Source organism: Pygocentrus nattereri, chromosome 9, assembly GCF_015220715.1.
Source record: "Pygocentrus nattereri isolate fPygNat1 chromosome 9, fPygNat1.pri, whole genome shotgun sequence".
Lineage (NCBI taxonomy): Eukaryota > Metazoa > Chordata > Actinopteri > Characiformes > Serrasalmidae > Pygocentrus > Pygocentrus nattereri.
The window spans coordinates 44,126,583-44,147,584 of NC_051219.1; the positions used below are offsets into that span (position 1 = coordinate 44,126,583).

At 42.1% G+C, this 21,002-nt stretch overlaps 2 protein-coding genes across 2 annotated transcripts in view; one reads left to right on the top strand and one right to left on the bottom strand.

Moving 5' to 3' along the window:
- Positions 1-5,152: 5,152 nt before the first annotated feature.
- Positions 5,153-15,400, top strand: slc16a7 (solute carrier family 16 member 7). Its single transcript, XM_017700937.2, has 5 exons — positions 5,153-5,253; positions 7,409-7,633; positions 8,105-8,248; positions 11,830-12,684; positions 14,590-15,400. Exons 2-5 carry the CDS (start codon positions 7,417-7,419, stop codon positions 14,814-14,816), a joined length of 1,443 nt encoding a protein of 480 aa, XP_017556426.1. The 5' UTR covers positions 5,153-5,253; positions 7,409-7,416; the 3' UTR covers positions 14,817-15,400.
- A 1,832-nt stretch (positions 15,401-17,232) lies between these two features.
- si:ch211-220i18.4 (SRSF protein kinase 3) overlaps positions 17,233-21,002 on the bottom strand; it is a 15,735-nt gene continuing 11,965 nt past the window's right edge. Inside the window, exons 8-12 of the mRNA XM_037541176.1 lie at positions 20,113-20,159; positions 19,898-20,005; positions 18,011-18,080; positions 17,829-17,921; positions 17,233-17,678 (exon numbers count right to left, since the gene is read on the bottom strand). Of these exons, the coding sequence (XP_037397073.1) occupies positions 17,494-17,678; positions 17,829-17,921; positions 18,011-18,080; positions 19,898-20,005; positions 20,113-20,159 (503 nt within the window). The 3' untranslated portion in view covers positions 17,233-17,493. The remainder of the gene's footprint in view (positions 17,679-17,828; positions 17,922-18,010; positions 18,081-19,897; positions 20,006-20,112; positions 20,160-21,002) is intronic.

The following is a 21,002-nucleotide window of genomic DNA, read 5'->3' on the forward strand; positions in this document are numbered from 1 at the left end:
TGCCTGCCAGGCCGCCACTGATTGGCCGAGCTGCTTCCTCAGTAAATTATCTTTGTTCGACGGGCAGGAGGGAGAGAGAGCATGCAGGGAAAGGCAGGCCTCGCTCGGCTTGAGAAACACGCTAAAACCCGCGGGTTTGACGCGTAAAGTTGCTCCAAGCAGCCGGTAAAACATCGAACCATCGGCTCAGACCAGAAAGCTGCGCGTAAAGCCGCGTATTTGCGCTGTTTAAGGCTGCTGGGCCGAAGGCTTGTGCTAAATCCCTCCCCCTCTGCCTGAGAAACAGGATAAAATGACAGCATAGCTCGCCAGGTTACTGCAGTTCACCAAGAACATGTTCATGAACGGTCACTGTGGTCTTCACCTGGTGTGGGACCCTTCCCAAAACACAGTCACTCCGCGGACCCGTCCATTTCTGTATCCCTAGCATTTACAGACGCTTGTTTGGCTTTCAGTTTATGTATATATTACAATAAAATGCATATAATACAATAATAATCGCCACAGAAGAGCTCGAGCTCACAGTCGTGGGTCATATTTTGAGGTAGAAACAGGTTTTTCTGCAATAATCTCGACATGACTATGAAATATGTAATCTATAAAAACTCCAGCAGCAAAACTCCTGCTGTGTCTGATCCACTCATACCAGCACAACGCACACTGCAGTGCTGAGAACGATCAACCACCCAAATAGTACCTGCTCTGTGAGGGTCCATGGGGGTCCTGACCACTGAAGAACAGGGTAACAGAGTATCAGAGAAACAGATGGACTACAGTCTGTAACTGTAGAACTACAGAGTGCAGCTATACAGTAAGTGGAGCTGATAAAGTGGACAGTGAGCGTAGAAACGAGGAGGTGGTCATGAAGTTACGCCTGATCGGTGAATGATCCTCCACCCACATAGTATCTGCTCTGTGAGGGTCCATGGTGGTCCTGAGCACACAGCCCTGTGGTGCGTTTACATTTAAATCTAAAACCACATTTGAATCAACTCAGTCCTTCATAACCCAATCAGACCCTCTTACACTTAATCAGCAGTGTAGTGAGTGCGCCTTGTCTTGCACAGAGAGGAATTAGGCTTCCGCACAGTGAACACACACACACACACACACACACACACACACCTGCCTGGAGTGGTGGGCAGCCCTATCCACAGCGCCCAGGGAGCAGTTGGGGGTTAGGTGTCTTGCTCAAGGACACTTCAGTCAAGTACTGTCGGCTCAACCAGCGACCGTCCGGTCACAGGGCTGGTTCCCTAACCTCCAGCCCACGACTGCCTCAGAAGAAACTCCTCGACAAAGGTGGGATACAAACCCACGCGTGCAGAGCACAATCCTTGTCCATCACCTTAACCTCTCCGCCACCTCGGCCACCTCGTCCACCTCATGATTGACTAGAGGTGTTACTGTGGAAATCTGTATTCAGGCAAGAGCTGATTAAGGACTTGAAGCTCATAATGGCATTTTTTTGCTCTCTCTACCATTAAGCAATCTAGACTGTGTGGGTTTCCTCCCACAGGCTGTGTGTGTGTCTGCCCTCTGATGGACTGGCAACGTGTCCAGGGTGTATCCTGCCTTCTGCCTGATGACCGCTGGGTTAGGCGGGTTTATGTTCCATTCACTGAGAATTCTAGGCTCATGCTGACATCCAGTATTCTTCATGTACATCTCTGCCAATGCCAATGGATGGATGGATGCTTTATTGGTCCCGAAGGAAATTTAAAAATATAAGTATTTATAAAAAAATAGAAACTGGGACTTAATCCATCAGACTAGCATTACAGAGAACTGTAGTTTGTTTATCTCTATGGGCTCACAAATGCAGTAAAACGAATAAATCGCAGACATTTTAGTGCAGCGTCAGCTAAACGTTCTGGAGCACAATACATTTTTAAAGTTATCAAATATCAGTTTTAAACATCAGTCAAATCTAATCATCTGTCCCATGCCAGCCCCTTTTGAATTCTTTATTTTTATGATGTCACATTAACTAATCAGTATTCATATGTATATTTGAATATTCAGCTTCAGCAGTTCACACGGAAGTGGCGAGGAGTGTGTTAGTCCAGATTGGTCTTTGAATGAGGCAGCCAATCAGAGCAGAGGTACAGCATGCCAGAGGTGGGCAGTAACTGAGTATCTGAGTAAATGTAATTAGTATCTGTACTTTAGTATTTTTGGTGTATCTGTACTGAAGTTTCTCCGTTCTGTACTTTTTCCTTTCACTCCACTACATTTCAGAGTCTAATATCCGACTTTTTCCTCCTACATTTTGAGAAATCTGTCGTTCCTTTTGGTTTCTGTGTGTATAAAAACGTCACATGTCAAAACGAAAGAAGCGCAAAGCCAGAGCACCAATCAGGGCCCAGCGGTCACTTTGTTTAGAGCTGGTTTTGACCTGTTGGTCATACCGACCCAGTGCAGCACGCGGTTCAACGTCAGCGCAGCAGCGTAAAACTTTGGGAGAGTCTGTTCAACATAAATGATGAACTAACCTAACTTTGTGTAAATAGAGCTCAATATAGAAATATGTCCACATATGCAGTCGAGACTGACGCGGCTTTTTTCTGAATTTCTACAAACACCATTTCATTTTATAGTAAATGAGTTTGGGCTGGTTTATGTTTATGAACAGACGCCTACAGATCAACATAGTAAAGGAGCTCATCTGTGATCCTGAGTTTAAAGCCAGTTTTTATTCAACTTAAACTTGGAACTAAGTTGCATTAAGTTAATTAATCATAAAGTATTTTTACTTTATACTTAAGTACATTTGAAGGGAAATACTTTAGTACTTTTACTCAAGTGGAGGTCTAAAGGGAGGAACTTCTACTAAGGGAGGAATATTTTACCTTGGGGGTCTCGACTTTAACTCATGTACCTGGTTTGTGTCCAGCACTGCATTATACTGCAGTCTGTTTCAGCGTCTGTTATTTATAACCACTGAAAGACTTCATGGCTTATATGTTATGTTATAGTTTGCATACTTAGTTTATGGCTTTGGTTGTAAGAAAGGAGATCCCAGAGCTTCCAGAGCTCAGGCTCTGAGATCATGTGCTCTAATAGGTTCAATGACAGGGCAGTCATAGTATCAGTAACCAGCTCTGAATACTGACCCTCTCCTTATTTATTTACAGCTTTGAGATGGTCGCGTCAGGCTTGGCATTGCATAATCAGATTTAACCGGGCCTTCACTAGGTGTTATTAAAGGGGTGGAGGGCAGCAGGCCTCAAAGCAGACAGGTTCTTGTTGAATAGCCAGTAACACTGACACCTAGTGGAAGATAAGGGAATGGTCACATGCATATATCACATTCAGGATATTTTCACTACACCATTAAAATATATATAGACTTTTAAACAAAGCAATATTTTTAAAAAATGCAACACGTTGTGATAGTAATTGGTGAAAATACCTGAATATTTCAGGCTGAGCTCAGTGATCAAGTTCAGTTCGATAGACTACATTAATTATTGTGTTATATTTGCTTGCATCTGAAACAATCAGGCCGGTTAAATCTTCTGTCGGGCCACAGAAGCTTTTGTGGTTGGCTGCGTGGGCTGTGAGTTGCAAAAGCCTGGGAAGCTCTGGTCTAGAGGATCTGGTTTCACCTGCAAACATCTACCATACAGCAGAATGTTTTCCCCGTGAGTCATTTTAGAAAACCAGCTCACTTCTTTGTTTATTACTCTGTGCACTGAGCAGGGTGTGATACCACTCATTACACTCTGCTGAACAGGTCTGTTTATCTCTCTAAGCATTAATATTACCCGTTGAACACTAAGTGGCCAAAAGTATGTGGACATAGAAATATCACACTTATGAGCTTGTTGGACATCCCGTTCCAAAACCCTGGGCATTAAAATGGAGTTGGCCCTTCTTTGTGGCTATAACGGCCTCTACTCTTCTGGACTTCGGAGTGTGTCTGTGGAAACGTGTGCCCATTCTGTCAAAAGAGCATTCGTGAGGTCATGCACTGATAGTGGATGAGAAGGCCTGGCTTGCAGTCAACGTTCCGGTTCATCCCCATGGTGTTCAGCGGAGTTGAGGCCAGGGATCTGTGTGGACCGCTGGAGTTCCTCTACACCAAACTCGTCAAACCATGTCTTTATGGAGCTGGACCTCATTCATGCTGGAACAAGGAAGGGCCTTCCCAAAATGATCACCGCAAAGTTGGAAGCATGTAATTGTTTAAAATGTCTTTGTGTGCTGTAGCATTAATAACCTTCACTGGAACTAAGGGGCCCAAATCCAGAAAAACAGCCCAAGGCACAATATAGAAATATGTCCACATATGCAGTCGAGACTGACACGGCTTTTTTCTGAATTTCTACAAACACCATTTCATTTTATAGTAAATGAGTTTGGGCTGGTTTATGTTTATGAACAGACGCCTACAGATCAACATAGTAAAGGAGCTCATCTGTGATCCTGAGTTTAAAGCCAGTTTTTATTCAACTTAAACTTGGAACTAAGTTGTAAATAAATCTGAAACTGAAACTTTGCTTGTGTGTAAAAAGTGATTTCAGAGCCACTCGGTTCTCCCTGATGGAAACTGTTTACCTTCAGTGTTTTGTGCTTCTGATCATTTTAATAGACGTCAGCGTCACTAATTAATGACGTTCTATTAAAAGACTGGTTTACCAAGAGAGACGCTGGAGGACTTTCACCTGAAATGAGTTCATGAAGCCAGTCTGGTTATAAAAATGATAACAGGACATCAGAGACAGAATTACTCTTTTAGTACTTTTACTTTATACTTAAGTACATTTGAACATTTGATTTTGGTAGCATCTTTGAAATGTGATGCTGCTCTTTCTGTTCCAACTCAGACGTCAGAAAAAGATAAATATCATAACGTATGAAAGGTCGTAAAAACATATCGAAGCATTGTTGTACTACATTTCCATGACGGCTTTCCACTGAAAATGAAGACGTGACACCCACTGGACGTCCCAGTATAAATAAAATTGTGAGTTATTTGAATCGTTCAGGCTGTCAGACAGTCATTCACTGAGTAGTGCATGACCTGGACTACAAATCACTGTGTCACTCTGAATCAGATAAACTCCCCCTGCCACAAGGATTGTGTGTGTGTGTGAGGATGTGGGGGGGGTTGGGGGGTGGGGGGGGTATTGATAAGAGCTGGTAGCGACTGGCGGTGGCTGTTAAAGGCAAAAGCACAGGTGTGATAAGAAAAGACTGATGAACATGTGGTGATCTACAACCGTCTCCCACCAGCTCCACACAGAGGTAAGTGCATAATAAACAAGACGGTCATGTCAACATATCTGATAACAGATTTTAGTCACATCGTGCTCTCAGAGGTCGTTTTAGCGGTTTTCAAACGACTGAAACGTACATTACAGTTTAAAAACGGCGATTTCTGCAACATTCAAAAGTTTGGAATCAATATGTTCAACAACCTAAAGCCAGTCCAGCTGCAGATAAGCGTTGGGGGACCTTCACAGCGTCCAGATCATCAGCAGCACTCTGTAGAATACTCTGACATGACTGAAAAAGCTGGATAACTTAATTTATTTTAAAGTCATAATAAAATTTTACACCCAGAATTGATCATATTATTTCAAAACTGGAGGCCAAATCTCAAAACAGACACAATATGAACAGATACAGTTTATTATTTATTATTTTATTCACTTGTTCACTGTATTTTTTTTTTGTATTTTAATAAAATATCTTTTGCCAAATAGTTTGTAATATTACATTTGCCTTTGTTAAAAGTTATTATCGTATATAAAATAACAAAAACCCTTTGAACGACACTGTATATCGCAAAAGTAAGTCTGAAGACATCTCGAGGGGTGCGCTGTGTCCTGCAAACGAACGAATGTACACAACCCGGTTAAAAAACGGTTCTTCAAGGGTTTCTCAAACATTCTGATAAAATATGTCCTTGAATCACAGTGGAATAAAAGTTTTGTGAAAATCACTCACTTAAAAATGACTGAAATAAAGTTATAGTCATATAGTTGAGACAGACAGATCATGTATGGGACAGGAGGAACTTCTGAGCGTTATATAAAAGGTGGAAAGCACCTGGAGGGACTGGAGGGACCGAGAAACACTGTCTGCACAGCAAAAATATGAAAACAAGCCGGCTGTTAATGAGAAGACTGGATGATAAGGACTGGCGAAAGCTGGTCTGTGAGCCAAACTAATGAGGAAAGTGCCCAAGCGAAGGCCTTGGGGAGGTCAGGATGACTCGATGCAGAAGATCTTAAGAGTGGTGGGAAATAAGGGTTTCCAGAAGACGTGATGGGAACCAAGAGGTGATTCAATGACGTATAGTAAGGGGTGATGAGATCTTTGCGTTTGGTTGTCCGGGAACCACCTGAAGCTCTAAATGAAGAGAGGGCCTTTTCCCTTCCTTCGAAAAAAGAACTCATCGACTTTTACTTTTGCATTGCTTTTTCATTTTATGAAAGAGATCAGAATAAATTAGATTAAAAAAACTTAATTAGTGGTAATATATTGTCCAACGCTGTCACGATGCAAAGCCTCCTTTAATCCTGCTTTTTTTTGAGTTTTTTTTTAGTTTTTTTGAGTTTTTGAGTGTCGATGGTTCTGTATATAACCATTTTCTTTATTAAAGAACCCTTCAAGAACCGTATACCGAATTATAGTATACGACCTTTGTTTATGAGTGCGTATTTATCACCTCACGAACGCCACGTCTGAGGTGTTTAATGTGAAAGTGAAGTGAATTTATTACAAGAAATAGTTACAGATACGCTTAACATGACACAAACTCACATGACGCATGTAGGTTCATTGGTGGTTTTGGATAATAAATAAAATAGCTACAGTCTATTTGTGGGGGTGGGGGGGGTCCCAAACATCTGAGACCACTGGTTAAAATGCTTCTCCTTTGCATTCAATTCTAATTTAAAACAAAGATTTTTAATATCTATATTAAATATTTCAGTGAAAACTAGAATCTTCGAATGCGTTCATGAATTGGAGTTTCTTCATGTTTGATATGTCCTTTTGCTTTAATAGCATCAGGGGCTCAAGCTGGCAGGTCTCCACAAGTTTGTGCAAAAGCCTCTGATCAGCAGCTCAAATCCACCTGAGAGTCGTTCGATCATGTGTTTCAGTGGAAGGAATAAGAGTAAAAAATGAAAACAATAAAATAAAAAACATTAACCTCTTTATACGAAGGCCTTACTTCAATTTGACGAAGGAACCGTGCAGAAATTTCAGTATTTCTTCCTCCCTTTAACCGTCGTAGCTCTTTTGTTTTAAATTTGTAAGATTCTCAAAACTTTCTGTTGTTTATTTCCAGGTTTAAATGAAAAAAGACCGGATTTTACGCTGAAGTGTGTGGAATTCCCCTTTTAGTGTTGCTTTATCACCCACTTGTTTTCTTTATCTGTTTGGAAAGCACCCACAATGCCCCCTGCAACTTCTACTAACCTGGGCTACACTCCTCCTGACGGAGGCTGGGGGTGGGCTGTGGTGCTTGGATCCTTCATCTCCATCGGCTTCTCCTACGCCTTTCCCAAATCCCTCACCATTTACTTCAAGGAGATCCAGGAGTACTTCTCCATCTCCTACAGCGAGATCGCATGGGTTTCTTCCATCATGCTGGCTACCATGTATGCAGGAGGTGAGGGGGTTGCCTATGTGTGTTTATTTGTTTATTTATCTAGAACTATGGCTCAATCCAATCCAGATATACCCAATACACAGGCTGAGTCAAAAGTCACAGGACACCGTTTTATCATATTAGATTTTTTAATCAGATCAGGTGGTGTTTGTTGTGGATTTTCTCAGCTCAATTTGTTTGAGATGACCCCAGAGATAAAAGTCCATAATAAAATATTAAATAAAATAAAATAAAACCTGTCCTGTGACTTTTGACTCACCCTCTATATCAAATACAGGGGGTGGTTAAGCAAAGGTTGCATGGATGGCCTATAGTTGTGTAACTTTTCCGTCACGTGGATCTGCTCATCAGTGAAATTCCCAGTATTAGCTTTGAACCCAAGCGCCGTCCTTCGTGTGACCTCTTGCCTTCTCGGCTCTTCTCATGTCCACCAACTCGTCTCTCTCTCTCTCTCTCTCTCTCTCTCTGCAGGACCTGTGAGCAGTATACTGGTCAATCGCTATGGAAGCCGGCCAGTGGTCATGGTTGGCGGCCTCTTGGTTGGGGCCGCTATGGTCTCTGCTTCCTTTGGCACTACCATAATGCATCTGTACTTATGCGTAGGAGTGATTGGAGGTAAATCTGGGATCATTTGTCGTTGAGTAGAACCGGGTTACTGAGCGGAAGGACACGTTGGTCAGTAAGTCTGATAAGTCAGGTTCAGTGAACGTTGGGAGCCTCCCCTGAGTCTGTTGGTTGTGTGGTTAATGATAGCTGGAGGTCAAAAGCAGAATCAGGCATTGCTCCCGTGGTCACTTTGAGCTTAGTTGCTTTGCCAAGAGGTGCTAGAATATAAAAACGGAGGTTCCTGCATTGTTTCCGTCTTGGATGTACGTTCTAGGAAAATGGTTTAATTGGTTATAGAACTCTTATATAATGTGGAGGTTCTCAAAAGGTGTAAAAGGCTATTCACACTCACACTTCTGATCTTTTAGAGGACCAGCCACTGGAAGGTTCTTTAGGGAACCAAGAGTGGCAGTGGTTTTTAATCCTGGTCCTATCTGTATTCAGTCCACCGTACATTTTGTAAAGGCAGTATTCAGACACAGTTATATTTATATATATATATATATATATATATATATATATATATATATATATATATATATATTAATATTTTAAAAAATTTGAAACCATTTTGAATTTGGCGCTACAACACGTTCCAAAAAAGTACCGCTGGGTTTCATCTCCTCTTCTTTAACAGCTCTGTCAGTGTTTGGGAACTGAGGAGACGCTGCTGTAGCTCTGAAATTGAAATGTTTTCTGTTCTTGTCTGATTCAGGATTTCAGCTGATCAGCAGTTTCAGGGGCTCATTTGTTGAATTTTTCATTACATAATGCGGCAAATGTCATCAGGGTGACCGGTCTGGACTGCAGGCAGGTCAGTTTAGCACCTGGACTCTTAATACGGAGCAGTGCTGCTGTAATACATGCAGAATGTGGTTTGACATCGTCTTGCTGAAATAATCAAGGCCTTCCCTGAAAAAGACGTCGTCTGGACGGCAGCAGATGTTGATAAAACATGTTTATATCATTCAGCTTTAATGGGGCCTTCACAGATGAACACGTCACCCAGGCCATGTGCACTAATGCCCCCTAAACCATCATGAATACTGGCTTTAGAACTGAGCACTGATAACAAGCTGAGTGGTCTTCAGCCCGGAGGACACAGTGTCCTAAAGTTTCCTAAAGAATTTCAAATGTTGATTCATCGGACCGCCGGACACTTTTCCACTTCCCCTCAGTCCATTGTAAATGAGCTTGGGCCCAGAGAAGGTGGCAGCATTTCTGTTTATATTTGGGTTCTTCTTTGTGTTTTAGAGTTTAACAGCGTTTGTGGATGCAGTGATGAACTGTGTTCACAGACAGTGGTTTTCAGAAGTGTTTCTGAGCCCATGCAGTGATTTCCACTACAGAATCATGTCTGTTTTTAATGCAGTGCTGCCTGAGGGCCCAAAGATCACGGCCAGCAGATACTGGTGTTCAGCCTCGTCCCTCACAGACAGAGATTTCTCCAGATTCTCTGAGTCTTTAATGATATTCTGCACCGTAGACGATGAAAAGCAGAAGCTCTTTGCTGTTTTGTGTTGAGAGACGTTCTTCTTGAGTTGTTGCTCTATTTGATGGTCCAGTCTTTCACAGAGTGGTGACCCCTCCTCCTCTTTACTTCTGAAAGACTCCGCCTCTCTGAGATGCTCTTTATACCCAATCATGTTACTGACCTGCTGCCAATCAACCACCAGGTTTAGCATTACACAACTTTCCCAGCCTTTTGTTTTCCCCGTCCCAACTTTTTTGGAACGTGTTGTTGGCATGAAATTCAAAATGGGCATAAATTTTTCAAATGACAATAAAATTTCTCAGTTTCAGCATTTGATATGTGGTCTATTTTCAATTAAATATGGGGTGTTAATGATTTACACATCACTGCATTTTGATTTTATTTACATTCTGCATAGCGTCCCAACTTTTGGGAACTTGGGTTGTACCATTGGTATAACACAGAAACACCATTAATAATTGTTTATTAGCCATTTAAAAGTCAGTGCACATTGTGTAAAGAAACACTGAAGCTCCTGCTGAAGCCTGAGTAGACCGATAAACCAAGACGAGGAGCTGTTTATTAATCTCAGCATTACTGAATTGAGGAATGATGGAACTGAATAGTCACGAGCGATGGTGTACTGGACTGATGGCAAGTCATCATATAGCTACCCACTTTATTATGATATTTGATACGGTGAATTGCTTGTCGAGTTCATGAGACTGCAGTGAGATTGTGGGCGATGAGAGCCAAAATCCCTGCGTGCTTTATAAGATATTCTAAATGGATCATGGAAACAACATTTTTATGTATTGTAATTGAATATGTTACTCAATACATTTACGATAGTGTATTTAGTATTTACTATTCAGCCATCATTACATTTACGAAGTATTCTGCCCAACACTGTATATACGTACACCGACTGGTCACTGTGTTAAGTACATCTACTTTGTATCAACGCTCTTTGTCCAATTGATCAGGTTTTCTTACCACATAGGTGCACATTGTATTTCCCCAGTTACAGACTGCAGCCCTCAATTTCTCAGCAAAATCTGTTGGACCCCCATGGACCCTCACAGCAGGTGCTATTTGGGTGAGGGGGATCATTCTCAGCACTGCAGTAACACTGATGTGGTGGTGGTGCTGGTACGAGTGGATCAGACACAGCGGTGCTGCCGGAGTTTTTAAACACTGTGTCCACTCACTGCCCGCTCAGACACTCCTACTCCTACAAGGTCCACCTTGTAGATGTAAAGTCAGAGACGACAGCTCATCTGCTGCTGCACAGTTTGTGTAGGTCATCCTCTAGTCCTTCATCAGTGGTCACAGGACGCTGTTGGATGGATATTTTTGGTTGGTGGACTGTTCTCAGTCCAGCAGCGACTCTGAGGGGTTTAAAAACTCCAGCATCACTGCTGTGTCTGATCCACTCAGACCAGCGCAACACACACTGATATGCCACCACGCTGTCTGTGTTACTGCAGTGCTGAGAATGATCCATGGGGGTCCTGACCACTGAAGAACAGGGTAAAAGGGGACTGACTAAGTGTGCAGAGAAATAGATGGACAGGAGTCTCTACAAAGTGCTCCTGCAGGGTGAATAGAGCTGATAAAATGGAAAGAGTGTAGAAAAGATGTGCTTGGGGGCAGTCGTGGGCTGGAGGTTGGGGAACCGGCCCTGTGACCAGAAGGTTGGCGGTTCAATCCCCAGTGCTGACAGTCCATGACTGAGGTGTCCTTGAGCAAGACACCTAACCCCCAACTGCTCCCCGGGTGCCATGGATAGGGCTGCCCACCGCTCTGGGAAAGTGTGCTCACTGCCCCCTAGTGTGCATGTGGTGTTTCACTTCACGGATGGGTTAAATGCAGAGTTGGAATTTCCCCGTTTGTGGGATTTAAAAAGTATAATTTAATGAAGTGGCTGCTCGGTGTATTTACAGTTATAACAAAGACTTATACAGTATCTCCAACATGGTAACTGAACAGAAGAAGGAAAAAAGAAATAAATTAGCGAAGGTCCTTGAGTGTGTGGTCAAATAAATAGAGCAATGTTTTACATTAAACGATTAGACAAAACATCTTTAAGGTGTCTCTGTATGTCGTTTCTTAGGTATTGGCCTTGCCTTTAACCTACAACCTGCATTGACCATCATTGGGAAATACTTTCTTGTGAAGCGACCGATCGCCAATGGTTTGGCTATGGCAGGAAGTCCAGTATTTTTGTCCACTCTGGCGCCACTAAACCAGTTTCTGTTCGACAACTTTGGCTGGAGAGGGAGCTTCTTCATCTTGGGAGCCATAGTGCTCAACTGCTGTGTGGCTGGAGCCTTGATGAGACCCATTAAGATCAAAACGAAGCCACCTGCTAGTGGACAAGGAGCAGCTGGCGAGGTGGGCAAAGGAGACCAGGATACAGACCCTCAGGCGGTTGGCTTACTTAATAGGAAACAGCAGGCCAAGCAGGCAGGATGTGCAGCACAAGTCAACAAATTCATCGACCTGAGTCTCTTCAAGCATCGCGGCTACCTCATCTATCTAGCGGGGAATGTGGTGATGTTTTTCGGCTTCTTCGCCCCTGTCGTGTTCCTGGCCCCCTACGCCAAGCACCAGGGCATTGACGAGTACTCTGCAGCCTTCCTGCTCTCAATCTTTGCTCTGGTGGACATGGTGGCTCGGCCAGGGACCGGCCTGGTGGCCAACACCAAATGGATCCGGCCCCGGATTCAGTACTTCTTCAGCTTCTCTGTGGCATATAACGGGGTGTGTCATTTAGTGCTACCCCTGCTGCCTGGATATAAGGGCCTGGTGGTGTATGCTGTGTTCTTCGGGCTGGCCTTTGGGATGGTGTGTGCGCTGCTTTTCGAGGTGCTGATGGATTTGGTGGGAGCCCAGCGGTTCTCCAGCGCTGTTGGCCTCGCCACCATCATAGAATGCGGCCCTGTTCTCCTGGGGCCTCCAATTTCTGGTAAGTTAAAAATTGCAGATCAAACGTTTGGAATGAACTTTTTCAATAACATCAAATCAATTAGTTTGTAGAAAATGATTCTAATATATTAAACTGTGCAACATTACAAGTTTTAGAGCTGCATATGATTCTAAAAGGACAAAGAAAGTATACCATAAAAATGTCAATAAAATTAATGTTACATGGTAAACCTACTATTTCAACAGATTAGTGTATTATTTTCTATGTGACAAATAAGTGGAGAGTTCTGCATAATTTAATGCATGATTACTGTATATTGGGCAAAAATAAATATGAACAAAATGTGTTTTGCTGCTCTATAGTGCCCCCCTTTGGCCAGTTGGGGTAATTTTTGTTGCCTGGCAAAGTGCACCCAAACTACACCCACCCACCAAGTTTGGTGTCTCTAGGACTTACGGTCTCTTCTCCACAACATGTTTTTCAGGAGAAAAAAAAGTTAAATAATAATAATAATAATAATAATAATATTAAAAATCTGAGCAAAAACATGCGTGCTTGGACCCTAATCATGGCATGTACAAAGGCTGTGGCACATATAAGTTGCTCTATTCCTTTCTGATACTTTGAATTCAGAAATCATAAAAATATATGCAGTTTTTGTATGTTTGTATATTAGCTTCATCTTTCTTTGATACGAAGGACCAAGAAGACCATGGATTTACATATTTTAGTTATTCGGTTTATTTTATCTGTTTTCTCAAGATCTCAATTTATTTATGCTATTATCATGACATAACAAATATTGTTTTCCAGAGATAATCGGATCATTTTGTTACAAACTTCCATCCACATGTTTAAATGTGATGGCTTCACATCTCAAGAAAATGATGTGAATCAGCGAGATCTCAAAATTATTATGTTGCTATCGCAAGAAAACGTTTGGTTTTCTTAAGATCTCGAGAACATGATCCTTTTATTATCCAGTTAAAACTGGGTGATTCTAAACTCTTGAACAGCAGTTACACAGCTACATGATCTAAGACTAATATGCAAATCCATGTGAAGTATATTTATATAGACCAATCACATCATGACCACCTCCTCGTTTCTACACTCTCTGTCCACTTCATCAGCTCCACTTACTGTATAGCTGCACTCTGTAGTTCTACAGTTACAGACTGTAGTCCATCTGTTTCTCTGATACTCTGTTACCCTGTTCTTCAGTGGTCAGGACCCCCATGGATCACTCTCAGCACTGCAGTAACACTGACGTGGTGGTGGTGTGTTAGTGTGTGTTGTGCTGGTGCGAGTGGATCAGACATAGCAGTGCTGCTGGAGTTTTTAAACACTGTGTCCACTCACTGTCCACTCTATTAGACACTCCTACCTTGTTGGTCCACCTTGTAGATGTGAAGTCAGAGACGACAGCTCATCTGCTGCTGCACAGTTTGTGTTGGTCATCCTCTCGTCCTTCATCAGTGGTCACAGGACGCTGCCCACAGGACGCTGCTGGCTGGATATTTTTGGTTGGTGGACTATTCTCAGTCCAGCAGCGACAGTGAGGTGTTTAAAAACTCCAGCAGCACTGCTGTGTCTGATCCACTCATACAAGCACAACACACACTAACACACCACCACCAGTCAGTGTTCCTGCAGTGCTGAGAATGATCCACCGCCCAAATATTACCTGCTCTGTGAGGGTCCATGGGGGTCCTGACCACTGAAGAACAGGGTAACAGAGTATCAGAGAAACAGATGGACTACAGTCTGTAACTGTAGAACTACAGAGTGCAGCTATACAGTAAGTGGAGCTGATAAAGTGGACAGTGAGCGTAGAAACGAGGAGGTGGTCATGAAGTTATACCTGATTGGTGTACATTACCCTGTATTTGTGTTCATCACACAGAATTACGTAGCCTCATGGTTTTTGGTGTTCCCCTCTAGGAGCGTTGGTCGACATCTTCATGGACTATAAGTACATGTACTACGCCTGTGGTGTAATGATGTTGGTCCCGGGACTCTTTCTCTTCATCATGAACTTCTTCAACTACAGATGGCTGGAGAAGGAAGAGCAAGAGAGGAAGCGGGAGGAGCTTCAGATCGGTTCTGCCAGAGAGCTTGCTGCTATTGAGGAGGCCATGGATGCCAAGCATGGCATCAATCTCATTTAGGAGGAGCACTTAACAGACTCAGAGAGCACAGAGGCTTAAAGTGCTCATATTTTCAGCGGAAAGATGCTTCATTCATCTCTGTAGAGAAGATTTATTACTACCATAATGATGCATTGATGTTGCTAGAACTTTTTTGGCTAAGAAGCCATTTTTAATTGTCCATCTCAGCACTGATTCCTTATTTTCTTTATTATATTCGCTACTTTCCCTGCTGTAGCACACCAAATGAGCCTGCTAGCTCAGTGCTGGTGGAATCAGGTGAGGTTGAGGAGGGAAATCATCATACTGTGCTGGACAACAGCTGTCCAGTTCCAGACTTGAACACACCTGATCTAATATTTATCAATGTATCATCGTTCTAATGAAATAGTTAATAGTCAATATTAAATTACACAAACTCTTAAATATCCAAACAGTCCAAAGATGGTTCTTGGCACCAAGATTGACAACGCAACGTTTTTTTATTTAGGACAACAGCACTGCTAAAGATAACAGCTTCTACAGGCTTTCTCGTGAATGTTTTCTTATTGTTTTGCCAAATAGTGGTGTAATCAATAAACACTAATAAATAATGTTAGTTTTAATAGCTAGGCCCATTTGGAAAGCTTGTGGACCCTTATTCTGAAATGCAATCACAGGTTTGCGCAATCACGGGCAAGACCTAGTATAACAGCTCATAGCAGAGATGCTCACATTGTTTCCTGCAAGCCTCTGAGGTCTGAGCCCACGTCTCAAGTCTCTGAGTTGTAAATCCAAGTCGAGTCTCATGTCTCTTAGGTTTGAGCCTAAGTCGAGCCTCTAATCTGAGTAGAGTCTCAAGTCTCTTAGGTCTGAGTCCAAGTCAAGTCTCCAGTCTGAGGTGCAAGTCTGAGTGGAGTGTGGAGTCTCTGGGATGTGAGTCCAAGTAAAGTCTTGAGTCTTTGAGACATGTGTTTCAGTCTGTAGTCTCTAGGGTACAAGTCTGAGTTGAGTCTTAAGTTTTGGAGGTGCGAGTTTGAGTTAAGTCATAAGTTTTAGAGGTGTGAGTTTGAGTTGAGTCTGGAGTCTTTGAGGTGTGAGTTGAGCCTCAAGTCTCTGAGGGGTGAGTTGAGCCTCAAGTCTCTGAGGGGTGAGTTGAGCCTCAAATCTCTGAGGGGTGAGTTGAGCCTCAAGTCTCTGAGGGGTGAGTTGAGCCTCAAATCTCTGAGGGGTGAGTTGAGCCTCAAGTCTCTGAGGGGTGAGTTGAGCCTCAAGTCTCTGAGGGGTGAGTTGAGCCTCAAGTCTCTGAGGGGTGAGTTGAGCCTCAAGTCTCTGAGGGGTGAGTTGAGCCTCAAGTCTCTGAGGGGTGAGTTGAGCCTCAAGTCTCTGAGGGGTGAGTTGATCCTCAAGTCTCTGAGGGGTGAGTTGATCCTCAAGTCTCTGAGGGGTGAGTTGAGCCTTAAATCTCTGAGGGGCTGAGTTGAGCCTCAAGTCTCTGAGGGGTGAGTTGAGCCTCAAGTCTCTGAGGGGTGAGTTGAGCCTCAAGTCTCTGAGGGGTGAGTTGAGCCTCAAGTCTCTGAGGGGTGAGTTGAGCCTCAAATCTCTGAGGGGTGAGTTGAGCCTCAAGTCTCTGAGGGGTGAGTTGAGCCTCAAGTCTCTGAGGGGTGAGTTGAGCCTCAAGTCTCTGAGGGGCTGAACCCTTAGACATTGTGCCACTCAAGTGCAAATATGCTTTTATTTTAATGACACTGATATTTATTTTACCAGATATTTCTGCAAATTTACATAAAATAAGTATTCATCATGATCAAGTCATCAGTCTTTTTTATCTGTAAATTGTGGCTGTATAAGGATGTCTTATAACATAGAGAAACAAACAAAAACACTCCTGGGCGCTTTTTTATATTAATATATTAATATATTGTTGCTGTTATTTTACAGAGTAAACGATTGTTCTCTGTATTTTCACATATTCCTAAAAAACACAGCAAAATCATACAAATACAGCACAAACGCTCTATAATAATTGCAAAGTCATAACTTCATTTTAAACAAAATGTGCAGGATTAAAGATCAAACAAAGCAACACAAATCGCACCAACTGCCTTCTGACTGCGCTGCACGTCATGAATTTAAAGCATCGTTCCAAATATTACATGAATACGTCAGTCACTCAAAACAGTCCACTATTATTCAAGTTTTTTAAAGTTGTGTATTTACATTTGATGTATTTCCCAACCAAATGTCTCTTAAACTTGAGAAGAAATACAAAACAAGAAAAACGTTGCATCTCCGAAATGGTAACTTTACAGGAGAAGCAAAAAACTAACTTTACTTTTAATGTAAGTCAATGGAACCAGACGTCTTTCCAAGTCATTTTGGACTATTTCCTTTGGTCCATTCTTCATGAAATTTACACACAATGTAAAGGCCACCAGGTATTACCAAATGATGTCAAAAACTGATAAATGACAGAAATGGAGATGTAAGGGTTTCTTCCGACAACAACGATATTTATTAAAAACAAACAGAAGGGTGGAATTTTAGATGAGGGATTATCTTCAAGACTTTCTATGTATTCAAGTTTTTAATAAATTTATTTACTGTATATTCAAGTTTTGAGACAAATTTGGCTAAAAAGCTACTAAGGCAAAGGTGTGAAGCTCTGTTATCTATTAAAATGGTAGATAAAGTCTTTTAAGTCAAAGGGAATGTAAGGTCACAGCTTAAGCCAGGGGTGTTTTAGACACTGAGCTGCAGTCGCTCTCCGCTCAGGCAGAAAGTCCAGCATCCGAAGCAGGAGATCAGAGAAGAGGACGGCCTCTTGGAGAGGAAAGTGATATTTCTCCACCAGGACTTCATACAGCCCCCATGGACGCAGGGCAGGAATCCTCTGGAGGTCACCTGCATCATCAAACATAAGCGTGGGCCAATGAGAGGACCTATCTGCTCCTTGCATTGGAAAACTGGCCTTCTAAAGTCTTGTGTGACTCATCATGGTTAACTAACTTAAGATTTATGTTACTTATGTTTATGTAGAGATTTTCTGCTCACCTTTCCGGTTGAAGTAGTCGGATGAATATTTGCCAGACAGAGCTACTGATGCAGGGATCTTCCCTAAGAGTTCAATGATGTGTGCAAGGTGGTCTGAAAGGCACAGAATGGTCAGTATAAACACCAAAACTACTTGATTTTTATTAGATTTTCCAATTAGATTGATCATTTAATGAGCATACCTTCTTCCAAAGAGAAGTTCTTTCCAGCTTTGGGCTCAAATAAAGAGTCTCCGGTGGCGAGCTCAAAAGCCTTGAGAAAACAGAAATGTGGCTTTGAATATGTGGGCCAAATATCATATAATACGTAATATAAATATAAGATCTTTAGCACTCAAAAATGCATCATTCCTTTATTTATCCATGTTGCACCTAAACACAACATCTGGGTTTGTATGACTGGGTTGGAGTCATTTAGGAAAGGACTAATTTAGGACATACATTCAGGTCATGAGGTCAGTGTAAAAACGAGTGAACGGTATTCTTCAAAATGTATCAGTGAACGGCGTTTCTGACCTCTGCACCTGAACTGTGAGGAATCTGCCTGTGACAAGTTTTGCAAAGCCGAGTAAAAGCAGAACGGACCTTTATGGAGCCTGCGGAATCTGTGTCCCGCTGTAATGGTGTTATGATGGTGTTTTTGGAATGTCAACATCACAAATAGCCATTTACATATATTTTTATAGGTGATGTTGATAATGGTATAATGGTGCCCCCTTGTGGCAAATGTTTGGCCTGCTATACATGAATGAGTGAGTGCAGAAGTGAGTTAGTTCAATTAGGTTTTTTGTTGCATCAACAAATGTTTTCTTTGGGGACTATTTTGCCTCACAACACCCTACATGTACCTCTCTGCCATTAATGTATTTTTAAAAATAAGTGTTAGACCAAAACTAAACTAACTAACTAACTAAATAAATAAATAAAAAACAGCGAGTGCTTTTACAAGCACTTAATATTCCAATAACCGCAGAAAATCAGATTTTGTCAGTAGCCTGATCAAGCCGCGTTTACATAATCAGATAAGCTGAAACTCCCAGTCAACCTGAGTCAGGCAGTAATCAGATTTCTGCTTTGCAACCAGCCAATAAACTCACAGAAGAAGATGCGACGTAAACGTAACATAAAACTCAAACTTCATGTTGCTGCTTTTAAAAAAACAAACATGGCAACATTTTACCTGAAAATATGAAATATACATCATCTAGAAAACAGAGAATATTTAAACACGTAGTTTTTTTTTGTTTTTGTCAAACATGTAGTTGGTTTCGGGCGGCATGGTGGCGTGGTGGGTGGCGCTGTCGCCTCACAGCAAGAAGGGCCCGGGTTCGATTCCCTGGCCGGGCAACCGGGGTCCTCTCTGTGTGGAGTTTGCATGTTCTCCCCGTGTCTGCGTGGGTTTCCTCTGGGTTCTCTGGTTTCCTCCCACAGTCCAAGGACATGCAGTCAGGCCAATTGGATGTGCTAAATTGCCCCTGGGTGTGAGTGACTGTCTGTGTCTGTCTGTCTGCCCTGTGATAGACTGGCGACCTGTCCAGGGTGTATCCTGCCTTCTGCCCGAAGACTGCTGGGATAGGCTCCAGCACTCCCCCGCGACCCTGACGGAGAAGTGGCTTAGAAAATGGATGGATGGATGGATGTAGTTGGTTTCAGTGTCGCTCCAAATCCGAAAGAAATCCGAGTGCGAGTTTACATGCACTGCGAAATCTGATTACTGAGCTAAAATCCAGCTCTCTTTATCAGATTACTTAATTGAATTTCTAGACCTTACTCTGATCTAAGAATTTGGAGCACGATGTTTACATGACCATTTCAATAGTTAAATAACTGCCGAAATCTGATTATGATTGGATGTCTGAGGCATCAGGCAATGTGTTTGTAATCATTGTAATGACTGTCTATGAGGGAGCTTTCATTAAATGCTCAGGACATCTGGTTCTCCTGGATTTCTAAAGAACTGAATGCCCTGTATGATTGAGCATGACCCTCTGAAGATGGTCTGGTAAGTGTACAGTTTGGGGAGCTCATATCTGATGAATGCAATGTTTGGTTACGCCCCTGAGGACTAACCATGCAGGCAACACTCCAGATATCAGCAGGAGGGCCGTACTCTGAGCCCAGCAGAACTTCTAGCGAGCGATACTGTCGGGTCTGGATCTCCTCACAGAAGTGCTTGTACTGGAACAAAATGAGGGACAGATTTAATTTAATTTCTGTAGATATGCAAGTAGCATGTTTAGACGTTTAGACGTAGACGTTTATGAAGGCTGAAGCCTTGGACTCACCACCCAGCAAGAGCTGCCAAGATCTGCAATCTTCACTGAAATGTTCTCTAGATTTGTTTGGTAAGTAGGAGAGACAAAAGTTCACTGAATAAAATGCAGCAGACCTTCTTAAAACTTAAAAATAAGGGAATTATGCTTTAGATCAGGGTTGGGAGAGCTACTGAAAAATTAGTAGTTAGCTACTTTGTAGCTACTTTTCCAAAATTTTTAGCTACTAAAATTTAGCTACTTTTTGAAAAGTAATGACTGCTTTTTAGCTACTTTTTAAAAGTAGTGGTTACTTTTTTAGCTACTTTTTGAAAAGTAGTGGCTACTGTTTAGCTACTTTTTGAAAAGTAGTGGTTACTTTTTTAGCTACTTTTTGAAAAGTAGTGGCTACTGTTTAAGCTACTTTTTTATTTATGGAATAATGATTTGCAATCATTCCAGCTGATTTCCTAATACGTTTAATCTGCAACGATAAAAGTCACGAAGCTGTAATCAGCTTCTCACCAGCTTCTTGTTTAAATTTTCCAGTTTTACCTTAAATGGCACAGCAGTACATTCTGGAGCCTCATGCGTTCTTTAAAAGTGGAACAGGGCAATTCGAACAAGAAGCTGGTGAATGGAAAGTGACTTCAGCCTTGTAAAAAGTCAAACCTTGAGAGACATTTTGCAAGAAACTCTACTTTTGCAGAAGTTTCCTGACTGAGATGCGAGAAAAGCACCTATAGCTGAGCTAAAGCCAACAGTCCAATTAACGACCGTGTTCTATGGTTCAGATTTTGCATGGTTTGTCTGAAGCCTGTAGTGAAATTATAGTGAAAATTCATAAAACTGTAGTGGCTACAGCTATTAGCTACAAAAAACTGTAGTTAGTAACTAAAAGTAGCGCGCTACTTATTTACTCC